At 42.4% G+C, this 23692-nt stretch overlaps 2 protein-coding genes and 1 pseudogene across 5 annotated transcripts in view; 1 reads left to right on the top strand and 2 right to left on the bottom strand.

Annotated features, from left to right (window-relative positions):
- Window positions 1-701: 701 nt before the first annotated feature.
- ARV1 (ARV1 homolog, fatty acid homeostasis modulator) lies at window positions 702-22145 on the bottom strand. Of its 2 annotated transcripts, none has more exons than XM_054022621.1 (5): window positions 21853-22145; window positions 7862-7981; window positions 4671-4824; window positions 2570-2794; window positions 702-1679 (listed from the first exon to the last, which is right to left on the bottom strand). In XM_054022621.1, the coding sequence occupies exons 1-5, from the start codon at window positions 22069-22071 to the stop codon at window positions 1573-1575; spliced, it is 825 nt and encodes a 274-aa protein (XP_053878596.1). In that variant the 5' UTR covers window positions 22072-22145; the 3' UTR covers window positions 702-1572. The 2 variants fall into 2 exon arrangements, with proteins under 2 accessions (XP_053878596.1, XP_053878597.1); XM_054022622.1 differs by lacking the exon at window positions 21853-22145 and adding an exon at window positions 20889-21067.
- On the bottom strand, window positions 20077-20158 carry LOC128835179 (U4 spliceosomal RNA; annotated as a pseudogene).
- The window catches only part of TTC13 (tetratricopeptide repeat domain 13), a 73031-nt gene continuing 70564 nt past the window's right edge, over window positions 21226-23692 (top strand). The window contains exon 1 of one of the 3 annotated variants that reach the window (XM_054022617.1): window positions 21226-21491. In XM_054022617.1, the coding sequence (XP_053878592.1) occupies window positions 21251-21491 (241 nt within the window). In that variant the 5' untranslated portion in view covers window positions 21226-21250. The remainder of the gene's footprint in view (window positions 21492-23692) is intronic. The other 2 variants (XM_054022615.1, XM_054022616.1) reach the window with 2 other exon arrangements.

Below are 23692 nucleotides of genomic sequence, written 5' to 3'. Positions count from 1 at the left end.
AAACCACAATTAAGTATTAGTACCATGTTACTGAAAATTGTTTGTTTTTAAAGAAAATAGCTTTTGAAAAAAAAAAAAACAAACCCACATTTTGTTAATGTTGCTGTTGATGGTTAAGTGATCTCATTCCAAGGCAGAAATGTAGCAGCCTGCCTCAGTCAACTCCCCCAGGAGCATAGAACGTGTAAAAGTTTTAAGGCTCCTACCTTGCCAGAGTGATGTAAAGCCCTATAAATGGGAATCAGCTAGGAAAATCTATGTGCTTTTTCACTTTTTTTCCTGTGCCAAAGTGGCACAATGGGGTTAGATTACAGCTCAGGATTTATTTTACTTCCCCATTAAAAAACAAAACAAAACGACTTAGAGGGAAAATAAAACATTTACCAAGCAGTCAATAAAACGTAAGGACAATCAGAACCAAGCAATTCCGAAAGTACCCAGCCAGGTACAATGATTAGCAAAACTGTATGACTTTCATGTGTGAAAGTCTGAGCAATTTAAAATGACATTCTACTTTTTTTTTTTTTTTTTTTGGGCTGTTTAGTGTTCTGTAATGTAATTTAAATGAAAATCCAGGATTATAACTGGAATGCAGGGTATTAGTTACCAAGTGTTTGTAACTTAACTTTCATATTTTTAAGAAATGCTGAATAGTTAGTGAATTTTTTCTGTATTGTAGTTTAAATAACTTACCAAAACAATTGAAAATGTGATTATATTGTATTATTTTGACAAAAATTTCAAAATTTTTCAGATTTTTTGGCGCAGAATCCCCCCAGAAGTAGTTTCTGAAGCACTGTAAAGTATCTTTTCTTAAAGGCATAGGCCAGATATTCAGCATAAACTGGCAGATTTACAACAAGTTAGGATCTCACCTATATTATGTGTTAGACCACTTCAAATCCATTTTACCACAGTTTGGTTTGTTGTTGCTGTCCCTTTGAACACGTCCTTTAAAACACTGTCACAAATATTACATTTTGTAGATTAAAATACAAATAACTCCTTTATTGTTTAGACTTGTTTCGCAAACATCCGAGAATGAAGCTTAGTCTGTCCATTGTAAGTGTACTGTACCACGGAACAGTCAATTCTGGCCCTACTTAGTTCTTTATCTGTTCATGACTCTGAGAAAGTACTGGTTTTGTTTTCCTATTTCAATTTTCTCAATAACTCCTTTTCCCTCCTAAGGAAAATATCTCATCCAACTCCTTCTGAAAAAACATCTGAAGTAGTGATTGGTGGTAGTACTGAAATTTTTAGTCTCCATTTTCCTGTTACAGCTGGATCTATGAAAGCTATTAGGATAGTGGCACACTCATATTTTTGGTGGGAAAGTAAGCAAGTTTAGACTGAAGTTTTCTGGTATAACACACACACAATAGTCAGACTACTGAAGTTTTTCATTTTAAATCATAATGGTTTACAGTCAATTATCATGGAAAGTTTTTGTTCAGAAAACTATTTGAGGCTTGCTGTAGGAGGATAATTCTTTGAGAATGTACCATGTTGGTTTTTCTTTAGATTTTCAATGTAATCCAAGATTTAGAAAATGGACACTGGGCTGCCTTTTCAAACATTCCATCCCATTCTCTGGAACAAGTAGACTATACCATTTTCCAACATTAATCCACTCAAGATGGCCAACAAAGTGAGCTTTTGGCTTAAATTCAAGGTAACTGCAAAAGAAAACAGAACAAAATGCTCAGTATGTCCAATAATTGTATTACTGTGGGAGAGGTTTAAACAGTTTGGTCAAAACCTCTCTGAAGTCAATGGAAAGTTTGTGTGAGACTTTAGATCAATATGTATATTTAAGCAGGTCACACAGAAAAGATTCTATGCACACCTGGGGAAAAAATGCCTCCTTAAAAGCTAACATACAATTTTCAACTTCAGTAAAAATGATGACAATCAAACTAAATATATGTTACATAAATCATGAATTCTATTTTCCTTCTATGTCTGAGTGACCCACATTGAGTTGCCTCAATTTGTAACTGATTTGCACCTACAGAGATAATTATTGTGAGATAAATTTAAGTTTTCCACACACATTTTCTGCTTCATTCACTTTTGATGAAAGGTCCGGTGTTAAAATTTTAGGCTAAAAAACCAACCAACCACCCCTATTTCAACAATACTTCAGATATGAAACAGATTGTTTTTTTAAATCACTGAAAATGTAAGTAGAACAATGTGTAGTGGTAACTTACGTAATAGCAACAGTATCTCTTAGGCTACATCTATACTTACCTCCGGGTCCGGCAGTAAGCAATCGATCTTCTGGGATCGATTTATCGCGTCTTGTCTAGACGCGATAAATTGATCCCGAAGTGCTCGCTGTCGACGCCGGTACTCCTGCTCCGCGAGAGGAGTACGTGGAGTCGACGGGGGAGCCTGCCTGCCGCGTGTGGACCCGCGGTAAGTTCGAACTAAGATACTTCAACTTCAGCTACGTTATTCGCGTAGCTGAAGTTGCATATCTTAGTTCGAAGTGGGGGGTTAGTGTGGACCAGGCCCTTCATTTAACAGATATTATACTAATAAAACAGAAGCAGAAAAGTACCTCTAATCGCTTGAGAGTTTGATGTCAGGACAAAGACTTTTATGAGTTTGAGGCACAAAGGCGTATAGTCGTGTTCCCAAATAACAGCTGGAATCAGCAGAAGTTTTCCATAGCTAGACAACAGCAGGGCTTTCAGAAGAAAGATGAAGTCTGACTTTGTTTTCAGACTCTCAGGTCTTGCTAGCCAAAGGGCAGTAAAGATGCCAACCAAAAATGCAGTTTGTTCTGAGTGGAAAATGGGAGGAAAAACAGCATGACACACCAAATCGAAACCTTTCTTGATTAATCTTAGTGAAACGACAAGTGCCAAATACAATTGAGCTTCTGACTATTTAAAGAAAATTTTATAATCAGTTATGAACAAAACAGCCTCTCATTGTCTCCACACCCACCGTATATCTTTATTAACCTAGCCAAGCATGACTCATTCTACCAATAACCCAAATCAGTCCAATCTCCATCAAAAGGATTCAGTCACTTCCATCTATATGACTGCACACATCACAGGAAAATTAATGTGCAAACTTTCCTCTATTTCTACTTTTCCTTCCTAAATACAGTCTGTCTTTTCAGCTAGTCTTTACCCGGTTAGCCAATGTCAACATTACGTATATTCCCTGAAAGGTTAGCAACAAAGAATCTTTTGGCTCAGGGAAGAACACAAAAGCTCAAAGTGTTACTGAATTACTAGGCCTTCCTTACACTAGTAGCATTTGGATTAATTCACCATCAGTGCTGCTCCAGCAATGGTAGCACTGGAGGAAGTGCTAGCGAAGGCCGAGCTCAGAGGCACTTTTACCACCCTTTAATAAAAACCTGCTCAGAGCAAGGTTAGATACAGCAATATAAACACCAATCCTCATCTACAGTAGCACTTTTGCTGAGGATGTACACAGGTGATGAATTACAGTTAGTAACTTCAGTCTAGGGGTGTAGCTATGCTACCAAAAACTAAGGATTCTCTCAACTCTGAAGTTTATGGTTCTATTAGATGTGTCTGAATTAGACAGCAGTACCACAAGGATTTAAATATACTTAAAAAAAAAAAAAGTTAAATTTTTATTTTTTCCCCTTCTGTTGTTTCAAATGCACTTTTAGAAGCTTGGAAACAACATCTCTTCCCTACCTACCAGGTTTGTCATTGTTCATTCTGGCAAATGTTTTTAAAAAATTATTTGTTTAAGGTTTAGAAGTCAACATGTTTTTTCCTGGTTACTGTTTATTTTCATAAGCATCATCGTCAATATCACTTCAACTCTAGGAATAAGCTTTGCAGTGAATCAATATGTAAGGAATTTATGTTTCCAGTTGCTAATTGCCTCTACAGTAAAAGAATTAAAATAACATTTGGCCAGTCAGGAGACGTGGTTTTAGTTCTCTTTTCTTTCTCAATGGCATGTAAAACAAACTAGCTATAGAGAATCCATACAACATTTCCCAAAGGTTCCTAACATTTTTAGAATAGGACAAACGAGAATCTTCAACTACTAATAGGATGCATTAAACAGGCTATATTTAGAAGCAGTATATTTTGGACTGATCTGGCTTCAACATGTGGAAAGGCAACTGGCATTAAAATGTAATGGTGGGCAACCTAAAATAAGACACAAAGCATGTGGCAGAACACGTTCGTTAACTGATATTTGAATCAATTAAATCTTACATAAAATGCAGCATGCTGCTAATATCCTAAAATAAGGCATAGCTGTCCATTACCCCTTATAAACAACACCGTGTAAATGGATGCCTATTCAGACCTAGTATTCTGAAATACTGTCATCGTCTGGCACTGATATTTAATGCTGATCACCCCAGACTGCACTGCAATCAGGTGATTGCCATGTACAGTGGCATTAAAGGAAGGCAGGAAACAGAATATGAATATATGAAGTAACTTATGTTGTGCTATTTTTCCCTGAAGGACCACAGAAATGTTTTCGACTGTCTATATATAAATCTAATCTATCAGAGAGATCACTCAGCCACCTCTGGGGTGGAATATGACATGCATTCTGTACTAGCAAATTCTTCAATGTATTCATCTTTAAGATTTAATATAAAAGATCATTTGATAATGATATGAAATAATCATAGTTCTCACCTAAAGAAGCAATTCCAAACATTCTATAAAAATCCCATTCTTTGGCATATCTGATTAAGTCATCAGGGTCTGTGTTTTGGCTTGAATCCTGTAGCTGCAGCCACCTGAGATAAGCTTCACAAAGCAAACAAAATATGCAAAGCTTCCCGTGAATCTGATATGAAAGAATGTTGAAAGCATCAGTATTAAGTATTTTTAATTCAAGGTAATCTCTTAGCATCTCTAGGCACACAAGTGAGGTAGCTTTATTACTTTTGCTCAGGAATAGAAACAAATGACCGTTGTTCAGTTCTACTTGATTAGCACACTTTTTAATAACAATTAGCTGCTTTAACACATTAGCCCAATCGGAGAGTTTGGGCTTGACAAGTCATATGAGCAGCTTGGGGCAGAAGAAAAAGTTGTAGTATGTGAGTGTGTTTGGATGTGGAGGGGAAGAAAAGGGGCTCAATGCAAGCATAATTCAGTGTCTCAAACAGAGCTTAAAGTATCACCAGAAAAATGTGACTGTAAAAAAAAATGGCACAGGCTGTTTGTGTTCAAAATAAATGTGTATGCATATCTAATGTGCCTGGTTTATAAATAAAGTGATCTTCCATCACTAGCAATAGGAAAACTCAATCAGGGATGTGACTATCAGCCTAGTTCAGGGATAATCTATGTTTTGTCAAGTTCCAAATCTCTTGGTCAAAGCATAGTCAAGATCCAGACCTCCATCCAATTCCCCTCCCCTAACCAGCCCGAGCTCCCCAATTGCCTGCCAGCTCCCTGCCCACATTTATGTGATCTTATTTCCCTAAACTGAAAACAGGATGCACGGGGCTGGCCTGAGCCACCTGGCATTGCTGCTCAGCGCCCCAAAAAACATTTCTCTGTGCCCCCAGTTGAGCAAAGTAGCAGAAATGGAGTGGAAGGGAGGGAGAGGAATGGGTATGGGCTGGGATCTGGGCAACCAAGCAGGGTGTGAATGTGTACTTTTTGAGCTTGGAGCCAGGAGGTGAAGCTATTGGACTATGATCCTACTAGTGGTGTGAAGCTCCTTTGGGGATTGGGTAACAGAGGGGCAGGAAGGAGGCTCTGGGTCATGAAAGGGACCAAGGAGACTCCAGATAGTAGCCCTGGGGAGATAGGGGGAGGCCGGGATGTGGCAGAAGCGGGTAATGAGGTGGACTGGGGAGGGAAAGAAGCCAGTTGGGGCAGGGGCTAGAAAGGGCTCCAGGGACTGGCACCGAAGGACAGGGGGTAGGGAAGACATGAGGCCAGGGTGAGGGGCTCCAGGAACTGCTCAGGGGCAGGGGGCATGAGACCAGGGTGAGTGGGCTCCAGTGACTTCTGAGGGCTGCGGGGCACAAGGCCTGGGTGGGCTCCAGGGAGGGGGTACATGAGGCCAGCGGGTGGGCTCCAGAGACTGCTTGGGGGCAGGGAGCACGAGGCCTGTGTGGGGCGGTGGGCACAGTGGTGGAGCATTGGGCTCTGGGGACCGCTGGGAGCACAAAGCATAGCTCTGCATGGCTCCAGCCCCAGCTCCAGAAGAACTAGGGGTCACCAAATGAAAATTAATAGGCAGCAGGTTTAAAACAAAAGTATTTCTTCACACAATGCACAGTCAACCTGTGGAACTCTGTGTCAGAGGATGTTGTGAAGGCCAAGACCATAACAGGATTAAAAAAAGAACTTGATAAATTCATGGAGGATAGGTCCATCAATGGCTATTAGCCAGGATGGGCGGGAATGGTATCTCTAGCTTCTGTTTGCCAGAAGTTGGGAGTGAGCGCCATGGGATGGATCACTTGATGATTACCTGTTCTGTTCATTCCCTCTGGGGCACCTGGCATGGGCCACTGTTGGCAGACAGGATACTGGACTGAATGGACCTTTGGTCTGACCCAGTAGGGTCATTCTTATGTTAACTAAACCAATTTCAGTTACATTGGTGCAATTTCTCAATATAGATAAGCCCTTTCAGAAGCCTCAAGTAAGACGTCTCTATCCTGTCTCCAGAAGCAGGTATTTTGCCCCCTCAAGTCTTATTGCTTAAACTCTATGCTCCTTTTCACCCTTCAGCTCCTGCACTTCTCACCTGGGAAATCACTAGTCCACAATTGCTCACCAAGATCACATGGCCTAGAAAGATGACCCTGAGTGACTAACTTTCCTTTTGTGCAGCTGCTCTGCAGCACAAAGGGCTTGTCTACACGGTGTGATAATGCGCACTAGAAAGATATGAATTCTGAAGTGCACCAAAGTGTTGTGCATTAACTGGCTTATGTAAACCCTGCTGGTGTGCATTAAGAGTTTTAGCGGGAACTTTTTGTGTGCACCAGCAGGGTTTACATTGGCCAGTTAGCGTGCAAAACTTGAGTGCACTTTAGAATTCACACCCCTCCTGTATGCGTTGTTGCACTGTGTAGACATGCACATAGGAACTTCAGAATTTCAACTGAGACACATGGAAGTGCTTTAACCCACACAATACTCTCAACAGCTCTCTGGATCCTGTCATTGCATGGCAGCTTTAGCTCTTTCTACGGCATTTCACAGTGGGTACTTAAGCATCAGCGATTCCTAACATGCAACCATCATCATCTTTTGCCATAATAATTTTTCTAACTGGTTTTACTACAGTAGAGGAAGCCTGTAAAAGGGTAATACTAGTCTCTTCTAGTATACTAATATGTTAGTATTGTACCTTATATTACTGCTGAATTTAAAGAGATGCATTTCTAGTGGTGATTGTAATAAGCAATTTGCAGCAGAAGCAGACCTCTTCCAATGGCTCTGGTCAGAAAATGACTACTGAAATATGGCCTCTTCTTGTTCAACAGCTCTGCTCCTTGTGTGTATTCCAAATCACGTGTGCTCACTCTTCTGACAAAAATAAGTTTTTAACTCTTGTAAGCAATATCTTTAATATGATAGCTGTGTTTGCTAACTCTACCTAGATGGTAGCTCTCCCAGCAGCAGCTACAGAGTTTGGTATTCCACATGCTTTGTTTATAGCATTTGACCCTTAATTTGGGCAGAGAACAAAATAGTAGTTAAACTTCTTAGGACTTGTGGAGGGGCAGGAGAAAGAAAAAACTCTTAGGACAGCTACAAAAGCTTGTTTTCACTGTGATTCTTATTCACTTGTCATCAGAGTCTTATACATCTCGTACAAAGCCAAAGGGAGAAAAAACCCAACAACTTACATTTATCTGTGTATTGAAAAGAATATGCCTATAAGCCTGTGTTTTGCATAAGATGGCATTAATCAAGATGATAACAGGATCATACTCAATGTACTTGTCCACAGGTTTCTGGCAGGATTTCTGAAATTAACAAAGTAACAAGAAGTAAGAACAAGCATGAGTTTATTGAAAAACCTGCTGTTCTTATTTGTTTACAGCAACACTATAGAGGCATCAAAGTATTTCTTTAAGTTATGTCAGGATTTCTGTGGTGAAGCCCCTATTTGCAATGGATTTTAATTCAGGCAAAAAAGTTCATTTTTTTATTCTGGCATTCAAGCTTTCAATTGGTTTCCCCACCCCAACAAAATAAAAGATATCAGCTATTTTTATATGTTCTAAAATTAAGTTCTGATTTATATAGAACAATAAATTACACCTGGGTATGCTACATGGTATTTTGTGACATCTCAGTCAGACACAACTGAGTGCCTTTAAACATCTAAGGAATTCACCAGCAGCCTGCTAAGGCTTGTTATTTGAGCATGGCTGATTTATATTTTCATTTTTAAAAAAACCTAACCTTATATTGCAATAATTTCTGTAACGTAAAGAAAGATAGTTCAGAGTAGAAAGCTAAGAGACAATGTTGGGGAAAAGAACCCTTTTCCTTGCTGTGCAGCCCTTTCACAATACAGTAAATGCTGTGTTATCTGGCCCTGTACCAACCAGAAAGCTCTATAAACCAGCATTTCTAATCTTCATAGAAAGTCTGGTTTATCGTCCAGTTGGCATGGGACCAGTAGGCTCCCCGGAAGCGGCGACATGTCCATGCTTCTCCTAGGCGGAGGAACGGCCACGAGGGGTTCGGAGTGTGTGGGGGGAGGAGGGATGCGGGGCTAGGGTGCGGGGCATGGGCTCTGTGAGGAGTTTGGGTGCAGGGCAAGGAATTGGGGCATGGGAGGGGGTGCAGGATGCTGTATCCCAGGGGCGCTCACCTCAGGCGGCTCCCTGCAAGTGGCAGCCAGTCCCTGCAGCCCCTAGGCAGAGGCGTGGCAGGCAGCTCTGCATGCTGCCTCCACCTCTGCCCCGCCCTGAGCGCTGGCTCCGCAGCTCCCATTGGCTGGGAACCTCCATTTTTGATCCTGTTATTGTTGGAGAGTTTAAGAATCCAAAAACAGTTAATGAAATTTACCAAAAATTTGACATCATCAGTAGTGAAGCCACCATCAGGAGCATTGAGTCACAAGGCTTTGTGATAGAGCAGGAGCGGGCAAACTTTTTGGCCTGAGGGCCGCATCGGGTTTCAGAAATTGTATGGAGGGCTGGTTATGGAGGGCTCTGCCTCCCCAAACAGGCAGGCATGGCCTGACCCCTACTCCCTATTCCCCCCCCACACTCCCTGTCCCCTGACCGCCCCCGGAATCCCCACCCCTGACTGCCCCCTGCCGCCCCAACCAATCCCTCCTCTCATTCCTGACTGCCCCCCTGGAACTCCTGCCCCATCCATCCACCCAACCCTTCTCCCTAACTGCCCCCGGAACCCCTGCCCGACTGCCCCCTGCTGCCCCATCCAACCCCCACTCCTTCCTGACTGCCCCCTGGGATCCCTGCACCCATTCAACTCCCCCGTTCCCCACCCTCTGACCGCCCGACCCCTATCCACACCCCCACCCCTGACCACCACCCCAAACTCTCCTGCCCTCTATCCAACACCATCTCATAGACTCATAGACTTTAAGGTCAGAAGGGACCACTATGATCATCTGGTCTGACCCCCTGCATGCCGCAGGCCACAAAACCCTTCCGTGGACTCTGCCGTTGAAGTCCCCAATCCTGTGTTTTAGTGACCTCAATCGGCAGAGACCCTCCTGCTAGTGATCCCTGCCCCATGCTGCGGAGGAAGGCGAAAAACCTCCAGAGGCTCAGCCAATCTACCCTGGAGGAAAATTCCTTCCCGACCCCAAATATGGCGATCAGTAAGACCCCGAGCATGTAGGCAAGAGTCTCTAGCCTGACCCCTGTTGGCCATTATACTATTTACGTACCATTGCTTGGTTTTCCTTGGCTACTATGTTTTACCATTAAACCATTCCCTCCATAAACTTATCTAACTTAATCTTAAAACCGGACAGGTCCGTCGCCCCCACCGTTTCCCTCGGAAGGCCGTTCCAATATTTCACCCCTCTGACGGTCAGAAACCTTCGTCTAATTTCAAGCCTGAACTTCCCCACGGCCCTGCTCCCTGCCTCCTTACCGCGCTGGCTGGAGCATCAGTGGCTGGTGGCGCTACAGGCTGCAGCTCTACAGCAATGCTGCCTGGCCACCGAGAGCATTGCACCAGCGGTGCGGCGCGCTGAGGCTGCAGGGGAGGTGGAACAGCAGGGGAGGGGCCGGGGGGGCTGGATGTTGCCCACCTCTGTGCTAGAGGTATGGTGTCCCCCCCCAAACCAGTATAGTTTGGCCAGGTTCTAAGGGAACCACATTTTGGATCAGAGAAGAAAATGTTACATAGGATTATGTAGCAGGACAGAGTTAGAGGTAATGGATTCAAAAATTGACTTAATTAACCAGCAGTTTGATAGGCTTGAAATTAAAGTCAGAGAGATGGAAGAAAGGATACAATTAATTGACGAATGTAACGACCATTTAATAGTGTGTGAAATCTACCATGGAACAGATTACAGCTCTAATTAAAGGCAATGTCTCACTTCATTTTTTTTCCCCTAAAGAAGAATCATGAAAGAACATTCTGAAAAGGCAGTAATTTACACAGGCTTCAGGCTGGTGTAGCACAAGAAACTTGTAAAGAACTGTTTGGGGTTGTGTTCACAGAAATTCTGGACAGTCAGAAGCAAAACGAACTCACCTTTGAGCACAAGGGAATAGCGTAGGTGCTTGATGGAGACAGATGCAAGGTGCCCCCATGTTCACATTAAAAGCACAAAACTTTAAAGCATGGATGCATAAGTGCAACTCTAGGAGAGACTTCCCTATTTGGAGCCAACAAAGAAGAAAAGGATGACAGAGCCAAAGTAAGGGAACATGCAGAAAGACTACACTGAAGAAGGTCAACTAAGCAAATGCCTGTGTCAAGGATACAGGCAGCATACTATTAGTGAATGATTTGCATGCAGTTTAGAAATACCAGACCATCCCACTCTACCCAGACTATGAACAAAAATCCCTACAGGGATTCCTGTGAGGAGGCTGCTGTGAACACGCACATATAAATAGCAATTTTGATGACAACTGTGGGTTTTCTACTTTGCAGCTTCTGGAAACCATATACACACAAAACATATGAAACAGACAATGTAGCATCATGAATAGGAGTTCTAGTCTGTCACCACCAACACATGCTATACATAGAACACAACAGAAAGAGGATTAGTAGGAATGAAAGCTTGTCACATCACAAATGGCTGGGCGTTTTGACAAATTAAATAGTCTGCAATAACTGCTGAAGTATGCAAATTGATAATCCTTCTTCAGCCATCTTGCAGAGATAAGATGCATTGAGAAAAAGGTAATTGCATATTATTATTAAATTAGACCATTTAAGTCTTAGATTGTATTGAAGTTAAATCCTCTGTCTTTATTCTGCCAGTGGCCCGATTTGCATGAACTCCCTCAGACTAATAGTAGGGAAACACTTCTAATACCACATAATTCTGCTGAATTATATATATATACATATATATATATATGTATATATAAGAATGATAACACGTATTTTATTTTCAGTGTTGCTTTTGGACTCCTGACAGCCTCTTTGCCCCATCTCCACCACATGAATACTTAGCCCTCATCCCTGCTTTTTCTCTCTCCTCCTTGCTGCTTAAAAAAAAAAAAAAAAAAAAAAGGGCTTTTCAATTAAATTTTAACTGCATAAACGCTAACTGCAGATCGTGTGCATATTGCTCAATTAATCCAGCTGTTTTATTGTAAAGTTTGAGGGAGAGACTGGTTGAATTACATAAAAGTGCCTTGAATTGCTTATGGGGTGTCACCTAGGATTATGAATTTTACCTCACTGAAGCCTTCCTTTTAAATGCTAGATGTTTCCCTACCTTCTCTTTCCTTCCTTCTATCAATGAGGTTTGTTTACAAAAACTGAAATTTTCTCTCAATTTTTGGGCATTGTCAAACCTTGATAACTTCCCTTCACTTTCTTTGCAGCGTGTCTCCAGGATGGGAAGCTGGATCACCCTTTAACTATGGCCACCCAAGATAAAGGAAATCATATATCCTCTATCTTCCCAGGGGCACTGAGGCATGGAGAAGACTTCTACTGAAAAATGGCAATTGATAACCAATATGTAGAATTTGGTGAATTTATGTATGGATGTCCACATGGCCATCTAGTAGATCTCATTAGTGGAGACATGACTTTTGTCCTCAGACTGTGCTCTTACCGCATGAACTATGATGCTTGACGGAAGGAATACTATTTCTTGAATTTACTTTGTGACTCAATGTTATGACAGTTGTGAGGACTACCTATCTGAACAACAATAGAATAGTGGGTCTCATCCAAGAAGGCTCCCAACTTCAAAAGCTCATTTGATTAGAGATAATAATTACACTGCTCTACAGCCAAAATGCTTCTGAAATAAATGTAGTCAAACTTTACTAATTCTGGGTCACTGAGAACGAAAATGATGCTTAAAATTGTTGATTGGCTCTAGTTTTCAAGATATGCTATTGGGCAGGATATACGACCCTTGACTTGGGAATGGTGGAGGATAAGTGAGTTATAAAGGGAAGGGATCTCAATTTAAACCAGAAATGACTAAAATACATCTTTTATTTCATGGATTCTATGAATAAATCTATGACTGGGTTTGGACAGTACTTGCTTTTTAGGCAAAAAAATGAATGATGCAATCTGAAGCTGGTATTGCATCATACATGATCTGAATTGCATCATGTTATTCCTAGAAGTCATGGATTATGCAATCATAATGAAGCTTACAACACTCTGCTGAACAAATTGCCCTATATCAGCTCTAGAAATCATACAGTGGTGTGCTCTCTTATTTGTCAGTGTTTGATTTTGCAAAGGGACACGTTTCTGTTTAGCCAAAGTGAGCAGAGATGCCTCGTACGTGTGTGAACAGTGCAGATAACTTCTGCTATGTTTGTGGTGAAGTGACTTTTGCATCACAAAAGCACAGTATAACCACTATGGTTAAGAAAGCCTATCACCTTTATTTTGGCTGCAAAATTGGAGATCAGGACAAGAGGTGGGTCCCACACATATGCTGCAACACTTGTGAAACAAATCTTTGCCAGTGGTTGAACAGGAAAAGGAAAGCTATGCCTGTATCCCGATCTGTGTTTGTTTCAGCTTTTTCTCTGCACACAGCCCTGATCAGAATTTTCCAGGAAGAGATAGGCATGAATTTCCTTCTTCCTTAACCAATATTAATACTACCATGATCCTGAAAGAGACCCTGGAACCACTCATCACACTGTAATGATCGGAGTTGAAGAAAAAAATACCATTCATATGCAAAGTGGAGAATTGTCCATCAAATGATAAAATGGGAATGTGAAGATAAATATCTAAAGAAATTCCTTAATGAAGCTTCTTATGGAGCCTTGGGCTATTTATTCCTGATAACCTGAGGCTAGAAATAGTATAGGGAACAGCTCTTGAGGGGACGTAGGTTATATTATTCTGAAGTTGATGATGTAGGTTTCATTAATGTACTGACATTTCCCTGGGTGCTGGAGCTGCATGGACATCACTAATAAGGCAAAACTGTTCCTGTGATTCTTGCACAGCCCTACAGAGTACCTCCTTCTGAGAATATCTAGTGACCTCATTTTGAGTAAAGGTAATAGGTACCCCTTCCCTCCACCCCCCAATATGAAAGAAAATCTGGCACTATGTCAGGGGTCAAAGTCCAGACAGGGCTGCTTGAGAGTTACGCAGATTACTCGAAGGCACTTCACCTCACATCAGCACCCGAGACTTGTTCCAGCTACCATTTGCAAAGTGGTATTCTCTCTTGTACTTCAGGGATTGCTTCAACTTGCAATGTGACCTGCATTCCATTCTATAGTGTTGGTAGGAACCAAGATTTTCCAGTGACTTTGTAAATAGCCTCAGCTTTCTAACGATCTCCCTTAGAGAACGGTGGGAACTGATATGCCTGGGCACTGGACCTCAATGATCAAGGCCCCATATATTTGCAAAAAACAGTGTTTCTCTACTCCCCCCCCCGGAGAGGATATTGGTCTATTTAACTTTTAGGTTGAAAGGGAGTATACTTGCAATATTGACCACCCATTGTAGCATTGGTTGTGAAAGCAGGTGGAGGGAGTCAAAAGACATTTCATACTTTATTTTTGTTATTGGTCTGCTGCAGCTAGTTTTCATGCCCAGGGGAGAGAAAGGAAGAGATGTCTTCCTGGACTTGGCTGTCTCTAAAAGACCAGTATAGCAAGACCACCATTTTTTCCCAGGTAAAAAAAAAAATCTCCCCCACACAATAAACACTGGATACCCTTGACCATCAGGGAAGATAGCCACATTTACCTTTGGTGGTGACACCAGGTTGAATTTGGATTGATATCCATTGAAGAACCTTGTGTCCTTATAAAATAGAGGTCATAAGGAGTAGAAAGAAGGAAGCCAAGAAGTCCTTTAGAGCCTGTTTGTTCTTTCGTATGTGGGTTGGGAAAGGAGGCAGAGGCGGTACACTATGACAACCTGTAGCAGCAACTGGGAACAATAATCTGGACATTAAGGTGTGGTGAACCCCCAGTGGCAGCCAGTGGCAAAAGCATGATAGTTCAGAATAAATGAAGAATATCATATACAATTAAAATCACATGGGGAATTTTAAGTAGACAAACTGTAAATTGGACTTGACACTAGCATTAACACCCTCAACTTGTGCAAAAAGCAACTTTGATTTTTTAATAACCACAAGTTGCCCAGACTTCTGTTTTGCATCTAATCTGGACCATGCCCCTCCAGAATCACAGAACCCCTTAATACCAGTTTGTTAAATACTGAACCAGAGGAAAGAGTGCCACTTACTGGACATCAACAAGGCTCCTGAGTTTTCCCTGGAAGTTACTTCCTCCAAATACTCACCATGACTGATCCACATTAGTTTATGAGATGTGATAAATCTGATGTGCTATGGCTTGAGGTGTAAATATTGCACTTGTTTTATGGCATAGTATTTGAAGTGCCTTTGATTTCCATATTTGCACTGTTGTAGTTGTGCAGGTCCCAAGATATTAGAGAGACAAGGTAGGTGAGAATATTTTTTATTGCACAACTTCTGTTGGTGGAAGAGACAAGCTTTCAACGTCTGTTAGTGTAAGCTCAAAATCTTGTCTCTTTCACTAATGGAAATTGGTCCAAGAAAAGATATTACCTCGCCCATCTTGTTTCTCTTGATTTCCCTTTAACAGATTTAAAATTTTTATTAAACCTCATATTAAAAAGTTATAATACTCTTTCTTAACGTGTGTATCTGTTCGTCTGGGTATAGTACTTAGATTATCCACAACTACAAAGTTTGTTTTTAAAAGTCGTAAGATACATATAGTGCATAATTAGCAATAACCCAAATTTAGGTGAATAAATTTAACAATACAGTTTAGATATTAGCATCCAAGTATTCAGGTACATCACTCATGAAAAGTTATACAGTTAGTTGTGGAAAGCAAATATAGCAATGAGTGAGGATTGTCCCTCAGTAATTGAGAATTTAGGGTAGGTTGTCCATTTAGACGATACTTTCCCAACTGCGCTTATCAGCACTGCAGCTCATCCCTCCTGGTATTGCCGATGTCCCTCGAGCACCTGATGGCATCCGACACCATGAGTTGCCGCTACCATTAAACAGTTCCAGAATAGTGTTTATATTCCTACTGTACACTAGAATGATACACCATTGCAAAGATCTTTTAATTTGCATCTTATCAATGATTTACATAGTTTGTAGCATAGATCCATTACTAACATGATACATTACACTAAAACCAAGGGGGGGGGGGGTAGGAGGGAAGGGAAAAGTCAATCTTTCATTGCAATGTGCATTTAAGACCTGCAGAAATCTCCATTATAATGCCTTGTCTTTGCCCTGAGAGATCTACTGAACTGTGCACATTTCTAATGAGTCTGCAGAGATTTTGAGCATGCTTGCAGCTGTTTGATCATTAATTGATTGCTCTAGTGGGAGAGGAAGAGGATGAGAATGTCAACTTTCTCCATCATAATAAATAATTTATCTCTGCCTCGTGTTCAGCCTCTTCTGGGTCAAGGAAGACACTCTCTCTGTTCTATCTCAACTTATGCTAACCACTACTTTTTAAAAACCAAAATTAACCTAAGACCTTCACAAACCAGGTGTTTACTGTATATGCTGTTTACTATTAATATCAGAAATGTTCAAGCATAAAACTGAAGTGACAGAACACTTAAAGTTATTGTACATTTTGTCCAAATTCCCTGCTCAACTATTTCGTGTTGTGTGCCCATCATTTGGAGTTTAGTTACAAATTTAGGGCTTGGCAGGTGGCAAGATATTGCATTATTTCTTCTCAAGCTAAGAGCCCAAATATCATGCAAAAAATATATGAAGTATATACTGGATAATAACAATGACATTCCAAATGATACAAGGGTAATTTTTTAGCATAAACATTTTTCTATGAATTGTGCCATAAGCAAATTTTTCTGATTTGCAAGGAATAAACAAGTTCAGGGGTTGTACTGGGACATAACATGAACATGAATGGAAACCAACGGGTAATTGAGGCACACTTCCAGGTACTTCCATTTCAATACCAAAAATCAAAATCAAAGTCTTTCATACAATTCTGTAAGTGACCCTATTTTTCACCCACTACTAGAAATAAACAAGCCATTGGCAACAAAAACACAGGTAAGTACTACCAAAAATTGAAAGCTATAAATAAGGAAAGGTCTAAAACAGAAAGGATATTTCAACCTTAACTATGAAGTCAGTAAGAACATTTGGGAGAGAAAAACAGAAGTAAGCCTTTTCAAGCAGAATCGAAACGCACTGGACAAAGTGAAGTGTTTTGGAGGCAAATTGTCAAGAAAAAAGATTAAATATCCATAATAAAAAAGGAAATGCTCCTCAAATAGGTACTGCTTGGTATGTACAGCCTCTAATGGAGGCATTAAAGACTGGGATATGAAGGAGTAATTATAATAGTTCTCAGATGCACATAAAAGTGACCACCATTCTAACCCTGGTGTTGAGGCAGGCTGCCTCCCAATCTCATTCAAGAGTAACCTTCAGGTTTGGGTTTTGAAACACATGAAACCCAGAAGTGAGGGATGGGACCTCTTCGCAAGATAGTACTGACTTTAGTATGAGACTGTGAGGTCTGGTGGCATGAGAATACCCTGAACTAGGCACAGCTAGCCAGCAATTAGGATACAATCTACCAGAACCTGCTCATTGAAAATATTTGTTACTAAGACTGACTGACCACCAAATTGAGGGAAAGAGGAAATATCCATTCCAAACATATGGCCTGACTAGTGGTGGTGGGAGGGGGAAGGAGGGAGGTTTGCAGGAGGATGAGTAAGTAGACAGAAAACAAAACAAAATTTAGACTGAGGGAATTTGGTGAGTTCAGTGTTTTCCCCAGGAATTGAAATGGGGGTAGTGGTGGTCTAATTTACGAGGGGGGTGTCAGGGCCAATGAGGGGTGAGACTGAGGGTTAAGGTGGGCTGTATAGCACCATATTAAAAACTGAAAAATGTTTCATGACTATTTTATTAGATTTAACTCATGTTTCTAAAATCATCACACAAATTAAAGTTGGCTACTCAAGTCTTCTATGAAGCACTATATCTACATCCTTCTTGGTTTCTTGTTATAATTTTGCACAACTCAGTTAATGAACTTCTTGAATGCAATGCGTTCATCTTTGGTGGCTTCTCGTGTGTCCGGTACTTCCATTCCTTCAATTGATATGCTCATTAGTTCATTCACATGATCAGGCAGAAAGCGACTTCTTTCAGAACACAAAATTCTATTCAATAAGAACGCTCAACGGTAGCTGTTGTGACTGGGAGTACAAGAGATGAATTCCTATTTCTTTCATCCCAAGAAAGAGCATAAAGATCGGGTTAAGCCACTAGTGATGATAAAAAAAAGTTGAAATCAAATCTTCATTCATTCATTGTATGATATTCCACTCTATGTTCAAATTCTGTATTCTGTCCTGAGTACATGGCCGCCCCATTGCTGGTAGTGTCTCACTCCACTCAACTGTCGGTGTTTTATAGGACACGTAGATTTTTAAGAATAAAGTCTGTGTACTTTTTCAGTTGTCTTAAACACTTCTTGTCCTCTTCACTTAAGGATTCAATATAAATGCCTTCATTAATCAACTTCTGAAGTCTTTGCTTCTTCCAGTACTTTTTCAATGGATAGCTCACTGATTGATCCAAATGTAGCTTCTATTGCTGGACAAAGATCTACTACTGTTGTAGAAGATGCCTGGATGGCATTGTTTAATGATCCAAGTGGTTTCAACAGTAGACTTACAAGAAAGAGAATGGCAATAGTCTTCTCTGAACATAGTAGCAAAAGTAATCCATGAGCCTCACTACTTAGATCCATCCCATCTTGGTAGATACTTTCCAAAGCCAGAAATAACGTCTGGAGTAATTTTAAGACAACACCCAAAGATCGCTCATGAGAAAGCCAGAGGGTTTTCCCAGGTTGGACTAATTTGAACTTCAGTCCCAGTGTATCTTCTATATTTTCCAAGATATTCGGTCTTGTTGGACTCTTGCTGAAAAAATAATATAATGAAGACATTAAATGTATAGCTTTTTAAATGTATTTTGAAAAGTCTGCAGCTTGTACTAGCACTAGTTGGAGTAGATGGCCTCTGCAGTATGTATAGGAGAGATTAGATTTGCACTTTTATCTGAGAAAAGCTTATACTGAACCACGTCTTCCAGAGAAATTTGCAGCTCCACCAAATGCACAAGTAGCCATCTGTTTGGGGTCCACTTGACAAGAATTTAACTCTTCTAAGTTGTGGGTTGTCACAGATGCAGCCGATGTGTCTTCTATAACTTGAACATCTAGAAATGCATCAACTGGCCTACCACGGACATCAAGATAATGTACACAATGACTTAATAACTTGATGCCCATTTGCACTGGTGCATTCATCAGCCATATATGCAATTTTTTTGAATGTGGTGAGAAAGTTCTTTACTTTTTCACCACATGTTTCTGGCCAGTCAATTGAGTTTCTTGCAGAAAAATAGTTAGCATTTGCTGGTCTTGTTCGGAACCAGTGTTCAACTTCAGGATGAACAAGTGACAATGCACTTTACAAACTGGAGGCCAATGTTAAGTGCAGTATAGCTTACTTAAATAGAAAGTATGATGCCACAGCCATGTTTGTTCGCATGAACTGTCTTGTGTCTCCAGCATTCTTAACAGCCTCATTAACACTCACCAGTGTTGTCCTTGGTCGGCGGAGACTCAGAGGTGTTTTCACATGAGTTCACCTCCCAGGTGGGGGGCAAGAAGGCACCTTGCTCGTTCCCCCAGCTGCTCACTGTTTGCTCTGGCCACTGTTGTTCATTGTGCCACCGTTCATGCCATTGTTCTGTTGCCAATGGCCCTGTGCCATCACCTTCTGCTCCCACCTGCCACTGTGGCCTCTGGGAGTTGCTCTCTTGAGGTTCCACCCAGCTCTATGATTTCAGCTGAGCTGTCAGTGGGGGAACCTCACTGCTAGTGCAGACTGGGCCATCTCTTCCACAGAAACACTGTCCCACAGCAGGTCTAAGCACTTAGACCTGATTATCAGTGATTTCAGCTATAGTAGTCACTTAACAAAACAAAAGACTATCTATGGAGCCTAATCAGCTGTGTCTTTAAAAACAGTGGCGGGGGCAAGTTAACTAGTACTTGTGACTCAGGCAGACCATCAAGCAAAACACCTGTCCCCACCCTCTCTTGATAGCCTGTGCTAATTGAGGGTAAGTTCATTTCATTACCCCCTCTTCTCCCCCTCCATTCAAGTGATTTGTAACACAACCCCAGCCAAAATCTATCACTTGGGCAATACAGCTCTGTTTGCTGGATACCTAGGTAGATTAGGTGTGAATGTAAATACAGTCTGGTCCTGAAGCCTTTCCCCCCACAGCTCATCACTAGCTGTCAGGGAAAACTCATTTAGACTTTGCTTACAAATCATCATTTGAAATTTTCAATTAGCAATAATCGCGCCTCAGATTAACCTCATTGGCTATAATACTGCCACTGCACAAAGCTAATATTAGGTTGGCCAACATCACCAAAATGAATGCACTGACATGGTCATAAAAAACAACAGCTGTATAAGGGAGCTAGTCTATGTTCAAACTTTTCAAATCTATTATACTTTTTCAGATATGTGCATTTTATCATACACTTTAAATGCTTTAAAAGTGTGTATTAATGTTTCAATTTCAATTCAAGTTTCCAAACAATCACTAAATTAGCAACACTGCATGTAACTAGTTCACAAAACTGGGGGGGCGGGGAGGGTGTTGGGAAATCCCTGGGTGGGTTTGTGGGAATGAGAGATTAAAGAGATGCGGGACCAAAAATAATCACACCGCACAACGTCCTGGAGCAACCTGTAGGATTGAGCCGTTGCGGGGGGAGGGAACGGGTCAGACCCCAGGTTTTTGATTCCCGGTCTCGGGTTAGACAGCCCGGGGTAATCCCTGCCACAGCGCCGCTCGCACGGGGGCTGCCACCCGCGCAGCTGCACCCGGGACGGCTTGAAGGTTGCTCGGGCTGCGGACACGACGTAAGTGCGCGTGTGTATGTACAATGCCGAAAGCAAAGGGGCCGGTGTGACTAAAACACCCGCCCAGAGGAGAGCTCAGGAGACCGGGCGCCTGCCCCCGAACCAGGACGGACAGGGCCTGAGCTCGGGGGACCCCACCCGCTTCAGACACCCTCACTCCGGAGCCCCCACCCCACCCCACCCCACCCCACGGCCCGGCCCACTCACGCAGATGGCGATGCGCAGCACCCCGCGCTGATAGTCCCTGTAAAGCTCAGGAGCTTCCCGGTTGCACTCGACACACCTGTAGCCGCCGGGCTCCCCCATCCTTGGCGAGTGGCCGTTACCAGAGGAACCCCTCCCGGCCGCTTTAAATTGCCTCGCTTCCCGGTTCAGGGCAATGAGGAGGCGAGACGCCGCGCAGTGCATCATGGGAGTTGTAGTTTCCAGACTATGCTCGTTCAGGGGATGCAACGGCCGGAAACTACAAGTCCCATGAGGGAGCGAGGCCGCAGCTTCCCCCCACCTGTCGCTGTGGGGGGCGCGGCAGAAAGGAACCACCTTGAACATGCAAAGGGGGAGGCGCACGCATGCGCGCTGAGAAGATGGCATCTGCCACCGGGACCTGCTGCCGCTGTTACTGGGGCGCCGTTGCGCTGGGACTGCTCGTGCTGCTGCTGCTGGGGGCGGCCCGGGCGGCGCTGGCCCTGACCGAGCAGTACCCGGCCCTGTCGTTGCTCAAGCAGGAGCTGCACCGGCAGCCGCGGCAGGGCCAGGCTGGGGGCTGCCCCCAGGCGCCGGACTGGGGGGAACAATACTCGGCCGAGTGCGGTAAGTCGGGTCGGGCAGCGCCACGTCCTGCCCCGCTGCCTGCTGGGGGAGCCGCCGGGCAAGGGCCAGCGGAGGCGGCGGCAAGGAGTGGTGCATAGAAGAGGTTCCCGCTTGTCCTGGGACCCCTCTATGTAGGGGCGGCGTGTCACTGCGCGTGGGAGGCGCGCGGCGTGTTACCGGGCGTGGCGGTGGGAGGCGCGCGCGCGCGGCATGTCCTGGGGTATGAGTGCGCGTAGGGTGCGCGCGGCGTGTTCTTCCTTGTCCGTGGCTCTCAGGAGGTGGTGGCCGCTAGTCATTCCTTGCTGCCCTCCGCCGCGGGGTCCTTTCTCCCAGCCCCGTGATGGGTCCCATAGCTACTTACCCTACGAGCAGTGGGCTTGCCCTGTTTTGCTTGGCCAGCCTTGGCCTCTCTGCCAGCCCCCGTCTCCGCGGTGCCATGAGCCTGGCAAGCCTCTGAGGTGAGGTGAATGGTCAATACCTTCGTTAGGTACCTGTCACCTGAAGGCAGTGGGATGATGTGGACTTCTCCCCTCCTTTGACTGTATCTTGGAGAAGGAAGGGGTGTGAGTGATAGAGGCATTTCTAGTGAAATTCACTTCTTTTCTGTGCTTTGTGGGGCTGGGATGACCCTGGAGGTGACTGAAAGTAAAACAGGAAAAACAAAGCACAGAGTGATCTCTTGTCATAGGGACACTGATCAATTTCAGATAGACGAGAGAATTTTGGTTCAGGTCCTCTCGGCTGCTTTGCATGGGCAAACATCGCAGGGCTTAATTTGGGCACAAGTCCATGAACATGAAGCAATTTGTAGGCTCTGGTCCTTTAATTATAAGAAATGCTGGTGATATAGCCCTGTTTTTTGGATAACTTAGCTTCAGATAATCAAGATTTAAATGTTCAACATAACTTATTGTTACAGCATCTTTTGTATAAACCGTATTCCCGACAAACACTTTAGAGTTGTAGAGTACATTAAAAATTATCAGTGATGGTACCAAATCATGACTTTGGCTGTTGCAATAAGCTAACATGAAGAAAAAAGTTTTTAGTTTTCAAAAGGCCAACAGAAAGTGTGAGTCCTCTTGACTGATGTCGTTGGTTCTAATCCAAAATGAATGAAAAGAGAACTGGCAGGTTTGCAAAGTGCAAATACAGAGCCTGTGCAAGCCTGAATTGTGTATTTGGTGGTATGGAGACTTGCCAGCTCCTTATTTGTTAGTGTGTTGAATAGGGTTCAGTTTAAAAAAAAAAAAAAAAAAAAAAAAAGTTGTCTTGCTGGTAAAGTTAATGTTTCACTAGTACTATTTGTTTTGTTTGTTAATAAAGAATCTGCCTAATCTTGCAAAGGTTTAAGCATGTGCATAACTTTACTCACATGAGAAGCCCTCAGTGGGACTAAAGTTCTGCATACACTTAAGTCTTTGTAGGACATTCAGTATAACATTTGATCATAAGCATGTATTTGTTCATCCTTTGTGACTTAGATATAATGCACATCACTTACAGGCAATACATGTGAACAAAACCAAATGAATATAGAAATATGAAAAATAGAAAAAAAAATCCAATGTAATAAAGAAACTGCCAGAGTTATTTATGTAACTCTAGCTTGTGACTTCCATAGTTTCCAGTGTTGTTGTTGTTTTTGTGCTGTGTGTACTGGCATATCCTACTAAGGTTATTTAGAGAAGTTTAAAACAAGTTTAGCAAAGACTCGTGAAAAAATATTTTTGTCTTTATGTGCAAATATATATATATTTGGATATGGAAATATATTTGGCTCTGCTCTTAAGACTGCTGCCCTTTAAATTGTTTATGTAAAGCATCCACCTTATAGCAAATGGAAATGATTAGTTCAGGGGTCAGCAACCTTTCAGAAGTGGTGGGCCAAGTCTTCATTTATTCACTCCAATTTATGGTTTCGCGTGCCAGTAATACATTTTAACTTTTTTAGAAGGTCTCTTTCTATAAGTCTATAATATATAACTAAATTATTGTTGTATGTAAAGTAAATAAGGTTTCAAAATGTTTAAGAAGCTTCATTTAAAATTAAATTAAAATGCAGAGCCCCCCAGACCGGTGGCCAGGACCTGGGCAATGTGAGAGCCACTGAAAATCAGCTTGCATGCTGCCTTTGGCACAGGTGCCATAGGTTGCCTACCCCTGGGTTAGTTGTTTGTATTACTGTAGCACCTAGGAGC

This window comes from Malaclemys terrapin, chromosome 3 (genome assembly GCF_027887155.1).
Source record: "Malaclemys terrapin pileata isolate rMalTer1 chromosome 3, rMalTer1.hap1, whole genome shotgun sequence".
NCBI classification, from domain to species: domain Eukaryota; kingdom Metazoa; phylum Chordata; order Testudines; family Emydidae; genus Malaclemys; species Malaclemys terrapin.
This window is presented reverse-complemented; position numbering and strand designations above follow the sequence as displayed.

Coding starts and splice junctions, on each gene's coding strand:
- ARV1 (XM_054022621.1), bottom strand. CDS start 22,071: ATGCCTCTATCACTCACACCCCTTCCTTCTCCAAGATACAGTCAAAGG. Junction 7,982..21,852: donor GCAAGCCCACTGCTCGTAGG/GTAAGTAGCTAT, acceptor TGTTAATTTCAG/AAATCCTGCCAGAAACCTGT. Junction 4,825..7,861: donor TTTTCAATACACAGATAAAT/GTAAGTTGTTGG, acceptor CTTTCATATCAG/ATTCACGGGAAGCTTTGCAT.